Source organism: Thunnus thynnus, chromosome 15 (assembly GCF_963924715.1).
Source record: "Thunnus thynnus chromosome 15, fThuThy2.1, whole genome shotgun sequence".
Lineage (NCBI taxonomy): Eukaryota > Metazoa > Chordata > Actinopteri > Scombriformes > Scombridae > Thunnus > Thunnus thynnus.
The window spans coordinates 23,182,732-23,204,089 of NC_089531.1; the positions used below are offsets into that span (position 1 = coordinate 23,182,732).

The following is a 21,358-nucleotide window of genomic DNA, read 5'->3' on the forward strand; positions in this document are numbered from 1 at the left end:
TGAAGAGACATGAAGAGTGTGAGTGTTTGTGTGAGAGTGAGAGTAAGAGGTGGGGGGAATGAATGAGTGAATGAGTGAATAGGGGGAGGGCAAAGTCTTCCACTTCTTTACAAGAGGAGGGGAGTTTTCTTTTTTCTGAAATCCTTTAAATACCTCATCTACCCTCCCCCATCCTCCTTTCCACTCCTCCTCCCCTTTGACCTTCAGCCCTGCCCCCGCCAGACCTCACCCTATGCGACCCTCCCCCTTTTCAGGGCCAGCTGGACACCTCTTAACCCCAGGCTTCACAGCAGCACAGGACTGGTCACTCTCAAACATATTCAAGCTGATCTCTCTCTCTCTAACAGCCGGTTGCATTACGCAGAGGGACGATGGAAAGACACAGCTGCTCTCTTCAGCTTCTTCTCCGTCTTACCAGGAGATGGATGAGTGTGGATTTGTGTGGTTTGACCTTTGTAAAGATAGTCTTTTTGTCAGACCTAAGAATTGTGCAGGAGAGCGCTTGGCTTTGTTTAGTTAAGACTTATATCAGTTTGACCTATTTAAGTCCTGTGGAGTGACAAGACAATTTTCTTTTGATACAATAAGAACATCTGCCCTTGTTCTCGCTGAGATTAATTGTTTTCTGATTCTACATATTGTGCAACAAAAAATAAAACGGTTAGTGTTAATTTATGCAGATTTAATGTGTTGCCTCACAACGACGCAATCAAAAGCATACATGAACGAATGACTGAGCGATATTTTCCTTATTATCCACTGTGAATGCGTCTTTCTGGGTTCCTGTCTCACCTGCACGGCCTGTCGTCCCTGCTGTGCATCTGCCAGCAGCTGGATGGTGATTGCCCTGCAGTCCTGTACAGCGTCTTGCAGGTAAACGAAGGTGTGGCCCATATGACGCCCCATGCTGCACTCTCTACAGATAGGCACGGAGCAGGTTTCACAGAAGAACAGGAACACCTGCGAAAACAGAGAGGTGGATAGACAAATTATTTTTTTATGTGTTCAAAACAGTATGAAGTGAATCTGAACCGATTATCAAGGCTGGTCATGCAAAATGTAAATACGCCATATATAATAAAATTAAGCTAAGTAGCTGTGTAGACCTCAAGTCTAATTGTGAAAAAGGACTTCATATGTGAGCTAAGCACACCACTATAATGTTCCTCTGTGTGGCCTTTCTTTTACATTACTGACCAAATGCAAATGTTTACATGTATACATTTTTACAGCATGAATATCCCATGAGCCATCGTCCAACAGATGTAATCATTTGTTTTCTTAGCTGAACCAAACATGAACTGTGAAAACTACAAAACCACAGTACACATTGTGTACTGGCAAACAGATAGCAGTCACTGTTATGACATCAGCCTGTGGAAATGTGATTTCAGTAGAAGTGTAATGAACAAGATACACAGTCATATCTGACATTATCTCACGTCATTTTTTTTTACTCTTTATACTCATGAATCACCAACTGTTGATGATGAAATAAGAAGGATAGATGTCTCCTTAAACCCAAACTGTACTTTGTGCAATTGCATGGCTGTACACACACGCACGTTGTTCTAGGTCACTTTCGGGGACATTACATAGATTTACATTAATTTCCTACATTTTCTTACATTCATTTTTAAAACCATTTAAAGGACCAGTGCGTAAGATCTAGTGTTATCTATCAGTGAGGTGGCAGATTGCATAACTGATAACCCCTCCCAGCATGTAGGAGAACCTGCAGTAGCCGTGAAACTTGCGAAAAACATGAAAGGCCCTGTTTGGTTTGCCTGTCCGTGGCTACTGTAGAGACATCGCGGTGCAACATGTCGGGCTCCATGGATGATGAGCCGCTCCTTATGCAGATATAAAAGGGCTCATTCTAAAGTAACGAAAACATTCTTATTTTCAGGTGATTATACACTAATGAAAACATATCAAAATTATATTCCATTTTCGCCAAGTGATGATGCCACTAAATCTTACACACTGGTCCTTTAACCTTGTAACCAAGTTGGCAACAGTCTCAGGCTTGTTCTGCTTGAGGGTTTTACTTAAAAAATACAATTTGCTATATAAGGATAAATTGTACCCATTCTTCCTTAGGTTTTGTTAGATTGAAATATACTAATATGTGTCCCATTCATTACTATTATTCTGGCAGAAATGCTTGATTTACACCTGATGGATGAAGTAAAAGTGGCACTAATCTCAGTTGACAAAAAAAAGTCCCTGTCCCTCGGGATGAGAAGGAAAAAGTCATTTAACCTTTGTTGCTAAAACCTAAGCTTTGCTTCTGAATGCTGATTGGTTGTAATGAAAGGCTAATTAAATATGCACTGGCCATCATATCCCAAAGAGACACCAGATCAATGGCCTCCAGCAGCAGGAGACCTGAGTGGATGGGGAGGGGTCTGCAATCAATCCATCAATAATGCCCCCCCCTCCACCCTACACCCCCACCAGGGAGCAGCATAATCTAATGAGACACACACACACCTCCCCCTTTTTCTGATTTCCTCCTCCTTTCTGCCTTCTCTTTAAGTTCCTGTTGGATTCTTTTCTTCTTGCCCTTTTCTTGCCGTCTCTCCTTCTGCTGAACCCTGTCCTCTACTACAGTCTCTGCACCGCTCTGTCACTCAATACTCTCCTCTTCTCTCCCCTCTTGTCCCATCTCACCCCCCCATCTACATCTCCTAAATTCCAAGGGGACGAGACACACAAAAGCAAGGAATGCAGCTGGGCTGGAGTGGAGGAGGAAGGTGGAGATAGACGATGATGGACACAAGGGCTGGAGCAGTTGGGGTGAGGGCCAGGCAGATTGATGGAGCACGGACAGGATGGATTCTGGTGAGGGATTGAACCATGGTATCTACAGGGCTGAGATCTGCAGCACGATCATCAAATGAAGCGGTTCCAATATTGGCAATTACATGACCAGTGGTTTATTCAACTATAACTATTTATGGTGACAGGAAAACGGCTCCCGACATGAAAATGCTGACTTGCTTGGTTACCATTTGTGACGTTTGTGGACCTAGCATCTGTTCTTTGGAAGTGGAGCTTTGGCTAATGCAAATGAAAATGCTAATCAGTTTTATTACACACAATCTGCCACACAAAGAGCTGCGCGGCAGGTTGTGTCTAATAAAATTTGTTAATTTACTTAAAGCTCAGCAGAAACAGCTGAGCAACCAATTTAGACAAGTGTCGACCATTTCATCATCAAAAAAACCTTAAAATCCTCAACAATATCCCCCTCCTTCAGTGTAAATACTGTAAAAACTCAATCAGAAACAGTGAAAGTAAAAGTAGGTGTAGTGTAAGAAAGAAAAAAAGCTGATAGCGAGGAGAGAGAATCCTAGAAAGACAGCAGGTGCACTACAGACAGTGTTTAAAAATGTAAATACAGTAGATTGGGTTCAGAAAACAAAAAGATGTTTATTCCCTCTCATGTTTAAAAATCAGAGATCATCATTTTCTATCCAGTACTGTACATCACCTCGTTAATGTGCAACCCAAATGTCTCTTTCACAAGTACACACATAAAACTGACATGTACTGTTGAAGTTGTTCCACAATAAATTTCACAATTATCGCTATATTTGCTTGGTGTCGTTATTCTTTTACAATAGGAGAATCTTATTGTGAGCTACGCAACAAACTGCAGTACTGAGCTCTTCCATCATCTAATGTTTCCTGTGGCAAACAAACAGCTGACCAGCTACAACCTTCACCATTTATTTGGATCTGTTAGCTGTAACCCTGGCAACAACTACTATTTATGAAGCCCATATAATATAATAAACCAACAAATGTTTACACTTACACCGCATACTGAATTATCACAACTGTACCAAACACAATAAAATCTAAACGACATACAAAACATTAAATTGAACAATTGACCAATAAAAAAAAAACTCACGTATTACCTATGACATTTTATATGATCCATACAGAAATCAATAATATCTTATAATTGTTACTCTTCTTATCTCATGTTTTCAGTCACCATTTGTGAATGTGGAAACAAAATGAAACACAAAAGGATGACGAGCAGCCTGTTATTGAAAACAGTGGAGTCCAATTTCATGGAGCTAGATCTCATGACAAATAGCTGCGAGGAGCCTCAGATATCTTTAATGCTATCTGCTGCTTATGTGTTGTCAACAGCGGTCTTAGAGGTGAAGCACACACACTCATACACACACAAGGTTGTAGATTACATAACACACCTGCCTCTTGGAAAGCTGGTCAATATTATTGACTTACACAGGATACTGGCTCTTCCCAGAGGTCTTCGTGGAAGGAGGATGTTCCCTCTCTGCCTGCCTCTGTCTTTATCCGTCTCTCAAACCCATCATTAACAAGCTTTAAGTCGTTTGACAAAAATTTTAAATTCAGCATACAAGACCCAAAAAACCCCCCCAAAAAACACACAACACATACAAAACAAATTCTTTGCGAGCCAGAAATACAGCTGCTCTGTTACACATGTTCATTTAGAACAGACCAGGCATTTCACAGCCATGCCATACGCTGGACACGCCGGATACCCTCACACATGCAGGAACACACCAGACACTTCCAGCGCACACGTGACGCAGAAATGTGAAAAACAACTTAAAAGATGTGAAATAGGCGTGGTGTCACGCTAAAGTTGTAAATTCCACAGACAACACCCCGGAGGGGAGGCCTGTAAGCAGAGGTGACTCTCCCACAGAATTTATTTTATTAAACATTAACATGCAGCACGCTCAAACAAAAGCACACAAACTGAAAAGCTAACTAAATGCATGCTGGGTGTTTGTTTTTTTTTTTGAGAGGGGTTGTAACCAACATGCCACCACCAGCTATAAAGCTCTGTGCAGCAGGCTTCGGCTACATTGGGGGAAGTGAGTTATTGTATTTCATTAGTGCACCGGATGTTGCTCCCTCTCCCTCTCTGCCCATTACACTCCTCCATTATCAATTTACACCCAGACACACCCACAGATATGTTGGAGTGTGGGTTTGACAATGTCATAAACCGAACGGTTACTTCTTAAGGACTATTTTTGTTTATGGTACCACCTTTGATCCCCTAAAAATGTCTAAAAAAGAGAATTAGTCAAGAAATTAATTTGTTTCTTAACATAATTTTTTCAGTTTAAGTCATTTATTGATGATTACTTGATTCTTTATGTTCTTTCTGTTTTATATCATTGCAGATTTAACACCCTTTGGGTTTTGGTCTGTTGGTCGGACAAAACAACGTACTACAAGACATCGCTTCAGCTCTGGGAAATCATAAACTACACAAATAACCTGTTTATCATAAATACAAATAAGAGATTCATCAATAATGAAATAATTGTTAGTTGCAGCCTTATGTTTTAGGCTAAAACTGCACGAGCAACGTGCGTTTCAGCAGAAGACTGAATTCTGAAACGTTTCAGTAATTCCAGTAATTTTTCTTGTCTTAAGACCACCAAATAACAAAAGTAAAATTGTTAAATAAAGAGGAGTACAATCATTTCATGGATAATTATAAACTACAGATGACAGGAACATTACATAAAAAGTGTGGGAATTACTCATATTTTTTTAATCTGCTAGTTGCATCTATAATGTGTATGACAGCATCACACAAACAGCTTGACAAGAGCAAAATACTGATATCCTGAGGAAAACAACATTAGAGAAAATGCATGATGACTCTGAGCTGCCTGGCCTTGTGCTCACACAGCAGTAGGATCAGCCCCCTCTCCTCCCTCCCCTTGTAGGCACTGGGAACTGGGGGAGAGGGCACGAGCCCAACTAGCCAGTAAAATCGCTCCATGCAGCATTCGCTGCCTGCGTGCACACCAGAGTGGGGGGAAGGGACAAGGGCCATGTAATGTCACACTGTGGTGCCAGAAAAACCAGGGCTGCTCTGGGAACTGTGAAAGCACGTTCTCTCAAAGAACTAAACCACTTTTCACTGACAGTGAGACGCTTTAACATCTGCAGAGGTCATGTCCAAATGCTATTTTTCAACTCTTTCCATATTACTCTATACATTGCAGTGTCACATGCAAGAAAAATGTATTTCACATGTACTCAGAATATGTTCTGCAATGCATTTCAGAATCATGGCTTTCGTTGCTTGAAACTTGATCTAGGACAGGAAATAAATAAACCGCACATGTGATTAAAAACAGACTTTCAGAAAACAAAAATGTTGTTGATGTTGGATTTACATGCAAATGCACTATTTAAAGTAAATCTTATTTATCAAATTGAGAAGACACGACTGCCAAACAGTTATTTAGCCATTGTATACTGTATGTAGGTTACACAGTTACTGTTTATTTTTAAAATTCTATAACAGCAATTTAATATTTATTTATAATATTATTTTTAAAAGAACTGAAATAAATCAATTACATCCCTTTAGAGCGAAAGTACTTTAAGTAACCCAATCTGAAGACAGTAGGAAAGATGCAAGCTTATTTTTAGAGATGAGATCAGACTGTGTGTTTCTGGGATTGTATTTTTCTAGCAGCAGTGTGCAGATGTTATGGTTGGAGGGATCAAAAAACTACTAGATGTAAACCCAAGAAAAAATACAAAAAATAGTTTCTATTAAGGGTTGCACAATTTGAAAATGTGGTCTTAAATCCCACTAAGGACGTCCGTTTTGGTTAAATTTGTTTGCGACAGACCGACACCCATTAACCGGTAACTAACCTGTTTATTTTTAGGAAAAGCTGTGACGTAGCTTTCATTTGTGAGAGCTGTCAAGCAGTAGGTGGTCAGAGCTAGCTTGACTTTTATCTCATCCTGTTTTTCAAAGCGTTTAGTCACAGTAGCTCTCGACGGCATAACATACTTGGGCTCGAGGTACAAATATAAATAATACTGTGAATATAAGGCGACCCTGATTATAAGACCACCTCCCTTTTCTTTTTGAGCTCCTTATCATCAGTGACAGTGGTATTTGGCAGCTTGACATATTTCGTTTCCACATTAGAGACGTCAGAAGACGCTTTAAACTCGTTTTCATTCGTCATGAATTTATTTCGTCCGTGGCAAAAAAAACACGTTACACTCACCTCCAGAATCTCCTGCAAGATTAAACTGGACTAACGAAAGACTTTTAGTGCTGACTGACTCCAACACACTCACTATAAACAGACTTAAAGACACTCGCTAGCCTGACAACATTAATGCTACAAACAACCCATAATGTTACACTCTGTGTAGGGGTCAGTTTTACACCGCTACTTTATCCATTCAAAAGGAATATCAGTTGTTGTGAACACGTAATTGTCTAGCTATTAGCAGAGTGTGTATGCAAATTACCCTATAGACCGACAGGTGTAGCTGGTCAAAAATATTCTCAGTGGTTAATAATTTATGGTTAACCGCTGACATCCCTGATATTCACCATTTTATAAGTATGGTTTTTGTTTTTTGTAAGAATGGGGATACTCAATAGACTGTTTTTCATAATCAAAGTAAGTGCCTCTGGCCTAGCAGCTCTTTACCGACCTGTCAACAGACAGAAACAAGAAAGGTCAGAAATTTATAAGCCACAAACACTCTGAGTCAACAGACAAGTAGCTGATGTTAGATGTAGGTGTGTTTGCAGCTTGAGACAAACAAAGTTCCTGTTTAAGCAATAAACACATCTTGCTTAATAGAGTCAACATTAAATGTAGTAAACTTATAGACTTCGTGTCTGCCTATGGCTCTTTTAAAGCAACTTTTTCTATCCAGTGTAGGTTTATTGATCATAAATTTTCAGTAGGCTGCTTCCACTCATTTTATTACACACAATCTCACCGGTGAGACTGAAAAGACGGTTGGGCAGTTGGCGGTTGAGTACCTTGCTAAAGGGCAGATCAACGGTCAGTAATGAGGGAGGAGCAAGTACTACTCTTGTTATATAAACCCTTCCAGCCCAGAATGATAGTCAAAAACAAATACATGGCCCTCCAATTTATTTAAGGAGCTACTGTACAATCTTTATAACTGACATTAGGATAAAATGTCTAATTATCAGTTTACAGATTATAATTTTACACCGACTGAAAAGTGTTGGATTATTATAATCTTATCTTATCTTCACTTTACTGAGTCATGATGAGCCAAAAGTGTGAGCTTTCTTTTTTACACTTTACTGGGGCTATACAATTATTTTAATATAATACTGAATATACAATAATAACTGCAGCCAATTTGAACCACATATCACATCTTAGTCCTCAGTGAGATTTCACGTCAAAGAGTCCACACATATCACATGTCCACATGTATCACAATGTGTTGCACTTTTCAGGCTCATTTTAGTCAATGTTATGATCCTCATTATAAGTAAAAGCCACATCAGGTAAGACTGCTGAGCATTTGAGAGATGTGATGACAGACGCATAACACCGACACGCCTCATTCCAACACATCAGGCAGAGGCAGGTGTCAAGAGGCTGAAAAAAAATGTTCTTCCGCTATGAAAAAATTACTACAGTGATCATATTCTGGACTTAGAAAAAGCTTTACCAACTGCAGCGGAGCATTCCCAGCACAGCAAAATGGATTAGGAAGATTAATAATGTGCAAATAACCAGCGTTCCTCTATGTTTGAGAGGAAACTTGCTTCGACGTGCGTGTGTTATTGTTGGGATGAAGGGTTGAGTGCAATGGAGAAGAAGATAGATTGGCAATTTAACCCCACTTCTAAAAAGGCCAAACATACAGCACCAGCCCTAAACCAGTCTGGTATGTCCAGGCCGGATAATCTGTGGAATACCCAATCCCAACATTCCCAGCAATCCCAGTAAGACCATCTGCCAGCCAAAGCTCCTTTTATGGAAGCCAGAGACACCTAAGCTGAGCCTGAAATCACTCCCTCCTTCACTCCTTCACTGCTCTGTATATAAACAGACACAACAGAAAGAAGTGTTATGTGCCTACTTTTTCATTCAACTGTGGAGTTTTTTGAGGACACAATATAGTGTATATATATATTCAGACAGTCAGAATTCACACGTTAAACATAGTGCACTATATAGTAAGTAGGGAGCAGCCCTACTCTCATCTTTTCCAATCACCCTCCATATCTTGCTCACATAGTTTTTCCCTTCCCTCTCTGTTCCATCCATCACTCTCTTTCTCCTCTCTCATTGCAGTTTTCCTTCCTCCTCCGCCGCTGCCCCGCCCTCTCGTGGCAACCCCTGTTGGCTTGTTGCCACGGACACAACATGCACACGGACATGCCTGTAGATGTTTTGAAACACTGCCAGATACGACATGGGGGGCGGTGGCTGTAAGCCGACGATCTGATTGGACGGCCTTAGAGCGGAGAAGGAAAACAAACCACAGTCAGCTGGCCTCCTTACCCAGCGAGCATGTGACTGACTGTCTGTGCTTAATACTTGAGCTGTAAAAAAAAAAAAAAGAAAAGAAAAAAGGAAGTGAAAGGGAGGGAGATGGGGGCAGATAAAAATCAGGGGCAAGAGAAGAAGAAGGAGGTTGACAACAATGAGAAGGTGAAGAAGAGAAAGAGGGGGAAACATGAGAGGGAGTCGCAGCTTCGAGCAAACAAGGGATGAAATGAAGAAGCGATGTGAATGAAATGTGGAGCAGCTGAAATGTAACAAATGCGGATTTGTGTACAGTCACAAACCAGCTATTCTTAGTTACTGTGACATTAGCGAGCATAATAAACTCCCCACTTACTTAATTCACACTCCCACATCAAGCGCTGGGTGACCACAAATACAGTACATTCGCAGGACAGATTACAAACATCCATTGTTTTGTATGCTGCTCTGTCCTGAGGCCCTCATATATTCATGGTCTGTTTGTCGTGCATATACACACACATGTACATGGCAGGCATACCAACTTGACGGCCTAAAGAGCGTGACCTTTACAGGAAATGGTCTGGTTATACAAGCCAACGCAGACATCAACAAAAGCAAATGCCTGTCACATGTAGCATCGCCCATAACACAAAGAAAACAAAGTTCTCTAACAAAAAAGGGACACTGTCTGACAGACAAAATAAAGGAGTAACCAAAACAATGCATTGGTGGAGCTGTACTGTTTCAGGTACAGGTGAGACAGTTAAATGTCATCTAGGAGGGCAGGTTTGAGTAATAGACCCATGAATTTGAAATACAATTGGCAGGTAAACAACAGAAATATGACACAAAAATTGAGCCAGTTTCCCTTACTTTGATGTATTAAACTTCTCTGGCTGCCTAAAACAGTAAGAAAAATGCATATAAAAATCTAAAACTGCATCCAAAAATGGCCAGCAAAAATGTAGAGCTACTCCTTTAACAGCATCTTGAGTGTAGCAATCTGTCTGAAGCTTGAGTGCACAGCATGGCTAAACTACAGCAAATGTGCAACTGCTCCCGACCAGCATAGTCTTGGTCTAATATTAAAAACACTTAGGATGGATGGATTGTGGCTAGAAGCTGTGGAGTGTCCCCCCAAACAGGGTTGAGAGTTTTTATGTCAAATGTGTTAACAGCACAATCACGTTGAGTGGGGTCAAATAATGGCCAATTAAAAGCCCATTTGTGCACGGCCACGGAGTAGGAAGCGGCAGGTTCCAGCTTTGAATGGGTTTTAAATCCTGTTGCCAAAGAAAATGTGATAAATGCCTTCCTTTCTGTCCATTAAATTTATATGGCTCAAAGTGCTCAAATGGACATCAAAGCTAGGACACACACACATACACACTCCCCCTTAGCCTACATGAAACACATTCACAACACACAGGAAACAGGGAATGCTCTCTAATTACTGGGCACATGGTGCGCATTAAAACCCTGGAAGTCCAACTTCATATAATCCAACTCTGCTGGCTGTGTAGAAACACACACACACACTAAAATCCTCTTCAGAGGATAACTACCTACAGATGGGAGATGCTATTGGAAAAGAAAACGCTGCTGCCACACACTCGCACCGATACTTCCAGGAGTGATGAAAAGTAATCACTTGCCCCTCAACAGCAACAGCTGCTAAATCATGTTGAGGAGACTTTCTGCATCCATAATGTCCATTGTCTCTGACACAGAGCAGACAGAGAGCGCTGATGAGAAAGGCAGGAGCCAGCAGAGGAAATACCCAGTGTGTGTATGTGTGTGTGTGTGTGTGAGTGAGTGAGGGAGAGAGAGAGAGGGAGAAGGGGAAAAGAGAACCCAGGAGGTATAAACTCAAGTTACAGGAATTCCTCTGGCCTTGTATCAGCGTCAGTGTTGGCTTAGGTTTCCTTACAAACATTCTCTGCTAGCGAGCTCCAGAGAGGGGGAGTAAAACTGGTGATCACAAAGCCAGCCCAGCATATGTTTTAAGTGATAGTCTGCCTCTAAAGAACTAGATAATGGAGCAGTAAAGTTCCACAGAAAGTGGAAATGTGGAAATATGTGATAATCTACACAAAAACTGGACCTTCTACTGCAGCTGAACATCCCGCTGTCTTCCTTACGCTAGACAAAAATGATCCCCGAGGAGACAGAAGAGCATTAAACTGATTAGTTCAACTTCACCTCATCCTTATACTATGATGCATTTTAGTCTCTCAGCACCCGGCAACCACTTTCTATCCGCTCTCAGCCTGCTCCAGTGACCCCCACCCCAAAGACTATTTAGTGTGCGAGTGTGTGTGTTTGTTGTTGAGAAGCAACGCACGTGCACAGCCGGACGCGTAGTCACGGTGACGACAATTTAATCTAAAGCACAGAGTGACATTTTGTAGGATTATCATATCATTAGCTGTCTTTCAGAAGGAACTGCGTATGTATTCGTATGTTGGAGGGTGACATCACAGCGAGCAGAGGGCACTCTTTTGATGTAATCCAATTTTCCCTTTCCACTTCACACACAGCGTGGGACACACTCTGACTGCCAGTGCTACAGATGAGTAACAACTGACATTTATGCTGTTGAAGTAGGCCAGCGTATTCGCTCGTGTGTGTGTGTGTGTGTGTATGTGTGTGTGCACACCCTGTAAATTCTTGTCAGTGTGCAGCCTACTCCCTTTGTAGGCCAAGGAGGCTTATCTTCTAACTGAAACCTTCAGCTTTACCAGCAATCTGGCCACTTTGCTTCTGTGTCCATCATTTGTGAATCAATGAGGTTGATACTTTTGATTCCCAAATTGTCTTAAATTGAAGTGTGTACATTAATAATTAGTTATCTCAAAATTATAGATTATTTGTGTGAACAGAAATGGAAGAAAACCCAAAGTTTTAGAGGGATAAAAACAATAACTGCTCTCTCCATTCATTAAAAATCAACTGAGGGATTTAGAAATTACTTTTAAAAATATCAGTCTTACCAGAACTCCTAACTTTAACAGTGCTATCAATTTCCAAAAACTGAATCATGCAATACATATGTACTTATTAAACAGGACTCCTATTTTTAGCCAGCAACTGCCAATGTCAGCAGTTGTCGTTGGCAAATCTTATCAGCTGTAGTCAATTAACATGATACTGTACATTGGCCAGAGGACAAAATGAAACTCTCAGCTGTTGTCTGGCTAGCATGATCTTTGCAGGCTCCATCACAGATAACTTAGAGAAAGAAACTGTTTTCTCCATAGTTTTGTTACTAAAATGAAAGTGTCTTTGCAGTTCAGATGGACGATGTACAACATAGCTGACAGACATCAACTGGCTCAATTTCTCATATAAGCTTGCACTTTATTTTCCATAGTGTAATAAAAAGAATAAAACAAGCAACTGAAGACATTGCCTCAGGACATTTTTTATACCTATTTATGACCTTTTTTAGTTTATAGACCAAATAATCAATCAAGACAATGATCAGCAGATAAATCGATCATGTAAATTAGCAGCCCTCTATTACATCAATATTTTAATATTAACTGGGGCTTTTAGGATTCACAGTTGTGAACGCTGGCTCAGACAGCTACAGTGTAGAGCTTCATCAAAAATCATTCAGGGGTCACCGGTCTGACATAATTAGCTTTAACATCATCAGACAAGATCTAAAAGTTATTTGTCAGCATTACCAGAAGCTGCAGCCCACAGCTATCAATACCATCAGCTCGTCAGTCACATATTATTACAGTGACATTTTACACTGTCAGAGATGACTTACTGTATGTCATTATAGACTCTTTTCATAGCAAACATTTTTTTCATAGCAGGATCGGCGCAGGTGTAGCTAATATTAGTTAAAACAAACACACAACGGCTCACTTTTTTTTGTACATTGTTTAAATAATTAAGCAACTGGGTTTTAAATGCAAAGTCCTTTTACGTATGTTCAAAAGAATATTTTACATAACTTCTGCAGGTTATATTTACTACGCTAATGGTAATCAGGCTTTCCTTTATTTGTTGTTGCACCCCTTTACAATCCATGACCATCGCCTCAGACTCCATGTTTGTGGGTCAAACATCCTCAATAAAGAGGGACACAATTAGCCTTTTTATTGGGCCTTTTACTGGCTTTATTCGGATTCTGGTATTCCATTTGGACACAAGGGACTGTACTCTTCATTTTCACATTAACCCAACAAAAAAGATTGTTCGGCTGTCTAGGTGAGCACAGTGAGCAGCAACCATCATCACCACCATCTCCTGGGAGAGGAGAAAATTCCTCGGCAGGCTTACATAACACTGCAGAGGGGACAGACCCCAGCTCCTGGAAAAAAAAAAAAAAAAACCTCTGCTCCCTAACTCACACAAGAATGTCTTCTCATATTGGTATGAGGGCCCCGACACACCGAGCCGACCTCAAAGAACTAGCCCAGACAAAAACAAATGCAGCACCTTGTGTCTTCTGTTAAGAGTTGCACTTGAATAAACAGCGAGGCTACAGCTGACGGCCAGCTGACCGCCGACATGCGTGCAAGCTCCGTGCCTGCACGAGAGGAAATACCTGGTCAGTAGTTTATATGTTCCGAATCCAGAACGCAAACCAGCCAACCATTTCTACACAACTGCAAACCTGATTAAATAGCATGACATATAATTAAAATTAGGAATTACACATCGCACTGCAGCAACACTGAGACAGAAAACAGTTGTGCTCAGACCGCTTACTGTGTGCAATTAACCAGCTCTCGCAACAAAACTCTCTGTGGCTTTCTCCAATAACCTGCTCCCACAAGCCATAAAACTAGCAGGCAGAAATATCTGGTTGGAGCTCTGCTGGACAATAGCATTCAAAATAGTAACAAGGTCTTTTCTCTAACTATTCGCACGACTGTTTGAGACAATGTGGGCTAAAACAATACAGTGCCGACACCCGAGGCACACTCAAACCCAAGGGAATGACACGTTTCTGAATAAACCAGCAGGCTTGTGAGAAAGACAAACTAAGAAACTGTAACTTGTGTATTTAGGAAATTTGCATGAATCCATGACACATCATTACCAAATATGAAACGACTGAACTGCAAACAGTCTGGTCTTTCTGACAGAGTGACTGGGAGGACCCATTTTAACATATGATGGATGTGGAGCTGGTTGACGGACAATGACTCTGCTTGCTCAGTGCTCACAGGTAAAGAAAGACTAGCCTTCTCCTGTGTCATTCCCTCCCCCAGGGCTGGAGTGAGTGAGTGAGTGAGTGAGGCATTACTGGGAAATGAAGCTCTTACTGGAAAAGTGAACCCACCCACCCATTTACTGGCATTGGATGGGGGGTGTGCATGAGGGAAAAGGAATGGTTGGTGGCGGTGGTGGTGGTGGCGGTGGGGGGGATCCACTAAAAAACTAAATTGGAAATCTGAACTGGGCTTTGGTGATTGGGTGCTTAGTGCTGAATTACTCACTTCTTGATGACTGATTATTACTCAGCAAAGTGTTTTCATGCATCGCAGCACGTTAAAGTTATATCGTAGAGAACTAGGAAGCCGTTGACGACGACGATCGGCTTTTCTTTAAAAACCAGCCGGACTGAGGGTTTTTGTGCGAGCGAGTCAGGGTGTATTTGCATAAAGGTGAATGTTTCTCATCATTCACATGTCACACATGTCACAACACACAAAACTTGAATGGCAGTGGCCGGCGCCAGCAAGTTTTTCAAGATTCAGTTCACAACAAATGGCGTCCTGTCAAGTCTCCAGTGTTTGACTCCATGTTTATTAACAGGGTGTCAAGTGTACATGTGCCACTGTAACCTAAAGGACTGCTGTGTAACTCAAGTCTGTTAATTGGTCATGCGAGGAAGTTAATATGACTAACTTTTGCAGTAGCGTTGCACTATTTCATTATATATGAATTCTTAAGTGTTTAAGCAAACGTTCTGTGTGAAACTGTCAATCTGCTGAACATTTACTAACTTTACTGGCCACATTTGCAGATATAACAACACCAGAGCTTTTTGATAGGACACTGATTGATATTTTATTCACGCTCTAGGGGCCTAGTAGTGTATTATCCAGTGGCAGGGAAAACTTCCTTGAGCTCCTCAACAGAAACCAGAAGAAAAATTACATTCCAAGACCCCCTACTAATGCTATTTGTTATTCTTCCTGACCATATGACTAAACCAAGAAAAAGCTGGTTTCCTGTTTTATGGGCCTTTGTAGTTTCCTTTTCCCAGATCACATGGTCCAAAAAAAAAAAAAGAACTTTGGGCCCCGAGTTCCAACTTGTCTTTCCCATTATCAGAGAAAAGCTAGATCTCTATAATACGTCCATGCATAGGACTTCTAACAGTCATAGAAACATGTGTGCAGTTACTACAGGGGCCTCTCTCTGCCCTGAATGGATGGTGTGGTACAGATTAACCAGACTCTGCATGTGTCTATGCATATAAGTGTGTGCGTGCATGCAGTGTGTGTGTGTGTGTGTGTGTACATCCAGCTAAGCACACGTGCCTGTTCGTCTCCAGGGAACTAGGTGAAGAGCCACTCAGCTCCCTTTGAACCTAAGGCCATATGGCCCCCAGTATGGTTCTATACTACACACATAATACTATTACACTATAGTGTGTGTGTGTGAATGTGTGCGTGTGTGTTTTGCACAATAAATATGGTGTTATTAGACTACAAACACCAGAGGACCAGTGGGGTAGGTTTAGATGCCAAGGCACCACTAAATGTGTCAAAATAGATTAAGTACTTGTGTGTGATGTGCCTTTATTTCAACTATTGGTTAATCATATGAATGAGCACATGCAGCTGTGTTTCTATCCTCTCAGGTTATGTGGTTTCAGTGTTATTCTTGTGCTCCACTCACCTCATTGTCATGGTGTTGGCAGAAGCTCATGCGATCCTGGAACAGAGACAACAGGGCGAAGTTGTTCTGCAGGGACTGGGCGAGGGACACCGACACCCCAGGCTGGCCCGGGTTGCTGTTGGCGTTGACCCGGCCCAAGTGGAGGTTCTCTCCCAGGCGCTCAATGAAGTGGTCCTTGGTCAGCCGCACCCGCTGGTGTGCCCGCACACAGTTGTCACACAGGTACTCCTGGCAGTCGAGGCAGTGGGAGGTGGCCTGGTTCTCCTCATCGCAGGAGCTGCACTGAGGCTCTCCCAGGTGGTGCTGGTGCAGCAGGCCTCCATGGGGGTGATGGAAGCCGGAGGAGCCACCACCTAAGCCTCCCCGGTGGTGATGGTGGCCGTTCTTGTTCTGGATCTGCTCCTCGGAGCTCACCACCACATCTAGCAGGTTGCTGAAGAGGAAGTTGGAGGAAGGCAGGGAGTCCACCCCGGCCTCTGAGATGGACACCTTCTGGTCGCAAGTGGGGCACCGCAGCTTCAGCGGGTCCCCGGGACTGCGCTGGCCCTCTAGGCACTGCCTACAGAAGGCATGGAGGCAGGGCAGGACGTGAAGCCTCCTGGTGGTCTGGCTGGAGGAGGACGAGGTATGTGAGGACGATGAAGAGGTAGAAGAGCTGGAGGAGATGGGAGCAGAGGAGCCGCACAGCTCCTTGCAGAGCGGGCACGTCTGCAGGTCCGAGTCTGGAAACGAAGCCATCTGCAGTGTGACTGAAACACAGGCTCAGTTTACAGTTGAGGTATTCATTTGGGGACACATCGGCCCGTTGTGTTATGTGGAAAACAATCTGGTATTTGAGGTAGATTCATGAGGTATTTAAGTCAGTTCAGTGAAAACGGAGTTCATCGACTTACAGATATTTCTCTGTATTATATAACTCAGATCTGATGTAAAACAAGGAGGTAGCCAGTTCTCCAAAACAGTTATTTAAAGATTGAGGTATAAAGAAGATACTTAGGCTGCTGAGATCATATAAAGGCGTTGTAGCAAGAAGCATCCGCGTCATTCTTACATGACCAACAAGATGACAATGGGTGATGTTGGCGCTTCTGAGGGGGAAAAAGTGTCGGATGGTGTTTTGTTGAGGCTCATAAAATAAACCCGCAACTGGAGTGACACTGGATCGGCGTCGAAGTACTGGGGGCTCCGTCTCTCCTCCCCCACCGGCTCGGCAACATGACTACGGAGCTCCGCGCTTCAAAGCAGCACCCAGACGAGTACTGAAGAATTATTCTTTTTTTAAAAAAAAAAAAACTGCTCTCCAAATTTAAGTCCGTGTTGAGGTTGTGGCTTTTCACTCTAGTCCACCATCGGGGCCCGTTCAGGCGGCGTCAGGCGCAGCCAGCGGACGCTTGGCAGTCGCAGCGAGAGCCTCGGACCGAGAGACCGTAAATTATTCATCAAAGCAACGACCTCATAATGTGCTGTGGGTCATTAGGGCGTCAAAAACAAACACAGAGAGTCTCAGATAGAGCCAAAACTACCAGACAGCACGTCTGTAACAAGCTGCTGCGGGTGAATTGAGGGGTCCACCGTGTGAAGAGGCCGCTTCCAGCTCTCCTTCCCCGTCCACTCTCTGGCTCTCTGCGTGGAGGAATGCGCACGGGGTTTTTTCCTCCGACAGCGCGGAACAACGGCGCCCTATAACCGGTAAAAAACTCGGTCCAACGACCGTATGGGTCTCTTTTCCACGTCCCTTACTCCGCTGTTGTTGTAGCTGTTTACTCTCGGAGAATTAAACATTCACATAAACATGAAGGTGTGCGCTCTCGTGGGCGCGTGTTGCTCGGGCTGCAGCTCCTCGAGCCGCTCTTATCCGACTGAGAAAAAATGGACCCACTTCCGCCCCAGGGAGGGAGGGAGGGAGGGAGGGGGAGGAGAGGGGCGCTCGTTCCCGATAGTGAGGGATGGGGGGATGCGCGTGCATGCGAAAAGTTCTCAAGCGTAAAGTTAAAGGAAATTAAATAAAGTTCTTCTGCGTAACGTTAAAGGAAATTAAATAAAGTTCTTCTGCGTAACGTAAAAGGAAATTAAATAACATGAAATGGGATAAAACCAGGAGTCATTAATTGTATTTGATTTAGCGTTCCCTAAGGATATCACCCCTACAGCACACAAAGCTAATTATGATTGATGTTCATACTGTACACGGGGAATACTGAATCCTGACCCTCCAGCTGGTGCATTAAGGTTGGCTAAATATTACTGAAGAGTCTTACTGGAGACTCAGAGTAGGCCTGTTTTCTTAATTTGTAAGCTGTGGTGTTAAGTAACGGATAAAATGATAAAGATATTGTTCCAGGAATGTTCCATATTTTTTCATCTGCATTGGAGGTGACAGGATAGCCATGGAAAAAGTGAAACTTGACTGTCAAACTTGAATCACACTGAAATTAAACTTTCTTGTTGGACATCAGCAAAATAATTTTCAACAGTGAAAAGAGAGACATTTCAGACAGACTCTATATGAATATTACAGCATAAATAACTATAAATCTCTGTAGGAATATACAACATACAAACATCAAACAAGATGTACATATATTTAAAGCATTAAGATCACAATAAACTATCCAGTCAGTCAGATATTATACTTGGCTCTTTTTTTGTTTGTTTGTTGTAAAATAGTTTGGTTTTTTTTTGCCATTTTAAAACTTGTTTTGGAAACCAAAATTCATTGTGCATGCATCTGATTTCTTGAACTCTGAAAACCAAAAATAGCAGCAAGTAGAAATACACATAATGAACATCCATGTTTTTCTCATATTTGATGCTCAACTTGCATCATGGTGGAGTTTTAAATAGCGGTTTCTGAAACAGAGAGTTGTAAAGTATTCATGGACATGTTAGAGTCCTGGGATATGAAAGAGTATCGATCTGTTGCTCATCTCAAAAAGCTCTTAAGTTATTATTCACCAGCAGAGGCCTATAAAACAAGCATTTGAATGAATAAGTTATGAAGCAGGGATGAATTTTGCATCAACACATCTTTCCACCATGTCACTCCACAAGTTGCATCTGTCTCTGTATTTATCGTCTCACATCTTGAAAGCATATGATTAGGCCACACCATTAGCACGTGTCACGCTTCGTGTTATTTACATCTGGGGAAGCATCATGTCTGCATTGGCTGGCTGACAATAGGAAAATGAATAAATGGGTGACTCACTTTGCAGAGAGCATTTATTTAGAAACATATTTTACAGGGCTGACTAATCACCTAATTGTGGTGTGTCATATGTACTCACATCCACAGTAAGTGCTCTATATCCTGTCAGTAGTCTTTTTCATAATATCTGTTGCAGTAATGAAAGAGCTGTGAATCACTACAGCCTTTGGCAGAAATTTCCTTTGGACTTGTTTACCAATGCAAAAGCGATCTGACATCCATCCTGTTAATGCCTATGTGACTAAAATGAAAGGCTCTCCTTAAGGGAAATAATATAGTCAGACTCTGTTACATACATCCATCTTACATACATTTTTTTAGACTCATCCATTCTTTCCAGCTGTGGAGAGTTTGGCTTTTCCTTCTTACACACAGATCTCATCAGGAAAAACGGCTATTAAATGGATCTCATGCTGAGATTTTTTAAATCACTTTCTATTTCTAAAGTCAAGAATAAACTCTGAACTTCAGCTTCCAAGCCAACATGGACAAAAAGTCTTTGAAGTGCAAAGAAAACATTTGAACTTCTTGACAACTAGGCAAACTCTAACTCCTGATGAAAATCATGTGGTATGATTGAAAGGTCCCGAACAATTACTAAATGAACATTGTGTTCAGATTGTTTTCTCAATCAATCAATTTGTTTTTTTAATTTATTCAACACCCATGCTTTAAAGACTGTCCACTAACTTTAGTTGAAATACTGGGCTGAAGGAATTTGAATAACCTTTGGGCTGTAACTCATAAACACTAATGAGGACGAAGCCGAGGTCAACTACAAAAACACAAGTTACACAAGCGTTTGCAAGAAAGCAACTAGTGCAGCAGAGGAATTAGAAGAAGGGTCAAAGCTGTGGGGTTTGGTAATTATCTAAGTGAGATCATATGAGACACTTATCAAACTTAATTTGACATAAGGTCACAAGTGTTACCCCATTTATCTCACGGTTAAAGGAAAGAACAACAGAGACTCAGGCAGAGAGGGAGATGGTGGTTGATTTACAGTGACCTCGCAAGGTGATCAAAGTAAGCAAGGGGCGGATAAAAGGATGGATGACTTGCAAACACACTAGAGGTTATGTTGATACGTCAAAGTGAGAAAACACTCCTCCGGATGGAATAGCCTGTGGTGCCTTCTGTTTCACAAAGGCCTTTCATAAAGCCACTGCAGACTGCGCACACAAGCGGATAAATCAGTGTGTTAATTACTATTCTTCAAGTCTGAAGAAGTCATTGTCAGATGACATGTCAGCTCTGAGATGACACAGGCTAAAGTCTGGAGGGTAGTGAAGGTTATTGAGCCTTCAGGCAGGGGTGAATATGATTTAGAGAGCACTGCTTTGAGGAGAAGAAAAAAAAAAATCACACAAATGGTTCTGTGTTAGGATTATCTCTATCCCTGGACGACACACACTTTGGCGCCGGTTTGCCCAATATGGTCATTTTCCATTATTTACAGCATATCATCTGACTGAATGGTGCAGGCCCCTTGACAATGTTAACATGAAATAACATCTCAACAGACATTCATGTATCTAGACCACGTGAAGGTCGACCAGGCCTATTTTTACTCTTACTTGCCCCCCAGCTCGCCTCTCAGGACCATCTCACAGATTGTGACGATAGAAGGAAAAACAGATGATCTGCAGTGTTTTGCTAAATGTATGCTGCAGGAGGCTCCAACTAATTGCAATGCTGAATGAGGGTGGGGGAGGGTGGTAACAGTAGAAAGTGATGAACTGTGCAATCATTCAATCCCTCAGTCCATCTGTCTCCCTATCATCCCACAGTCCCTACGTCTCAAACAGTTGTCTCTCATTTTTCTTGGGTCATCTCAAACTTTTAGGCCTAACTGCTGCCAGAGAAACCCAAATGCAGCAGCTGCGCCATTTTATAAATGACAAAGGAGCTCTTTCTGATCCATATAAATAGACCTCAAGTTGAA

The 21,358-nt window shown here is 42.0% G+C and overlaps 1 protein-coding gene across 1 annotated transcript in view; it reads right to left on the reverse strand.

Moving 5' to 3' along the window:
- The window catches only part of trim71 (tripartite motif containing 71, E3 ubiquitin protein ligase), a 34,339-nt gene extending 16,266 nt beyond the window's left edge, over positions 1–18,073 (reverse strand). The window contains exons 1-2 of the mRNA XM_067611417.1: positions 16,206–18,073; positions 793–960 (exon numbers count right to left, since the gene is read on the reverse strand). Of these exons, the coding sequence (XP_067467518.1) occupies positions 793–960; positions 16,206–16,943 (906 nt within the window). The 5' untranslated portion in view covers positions 16,944–18,073. The remainder of the gene's footprint in view (positions 1–792; positions 961–16,205) is intronic.
- Between the last annotated feature and the right edge of the window lie 3,285 nt (positions 18,074–21,358).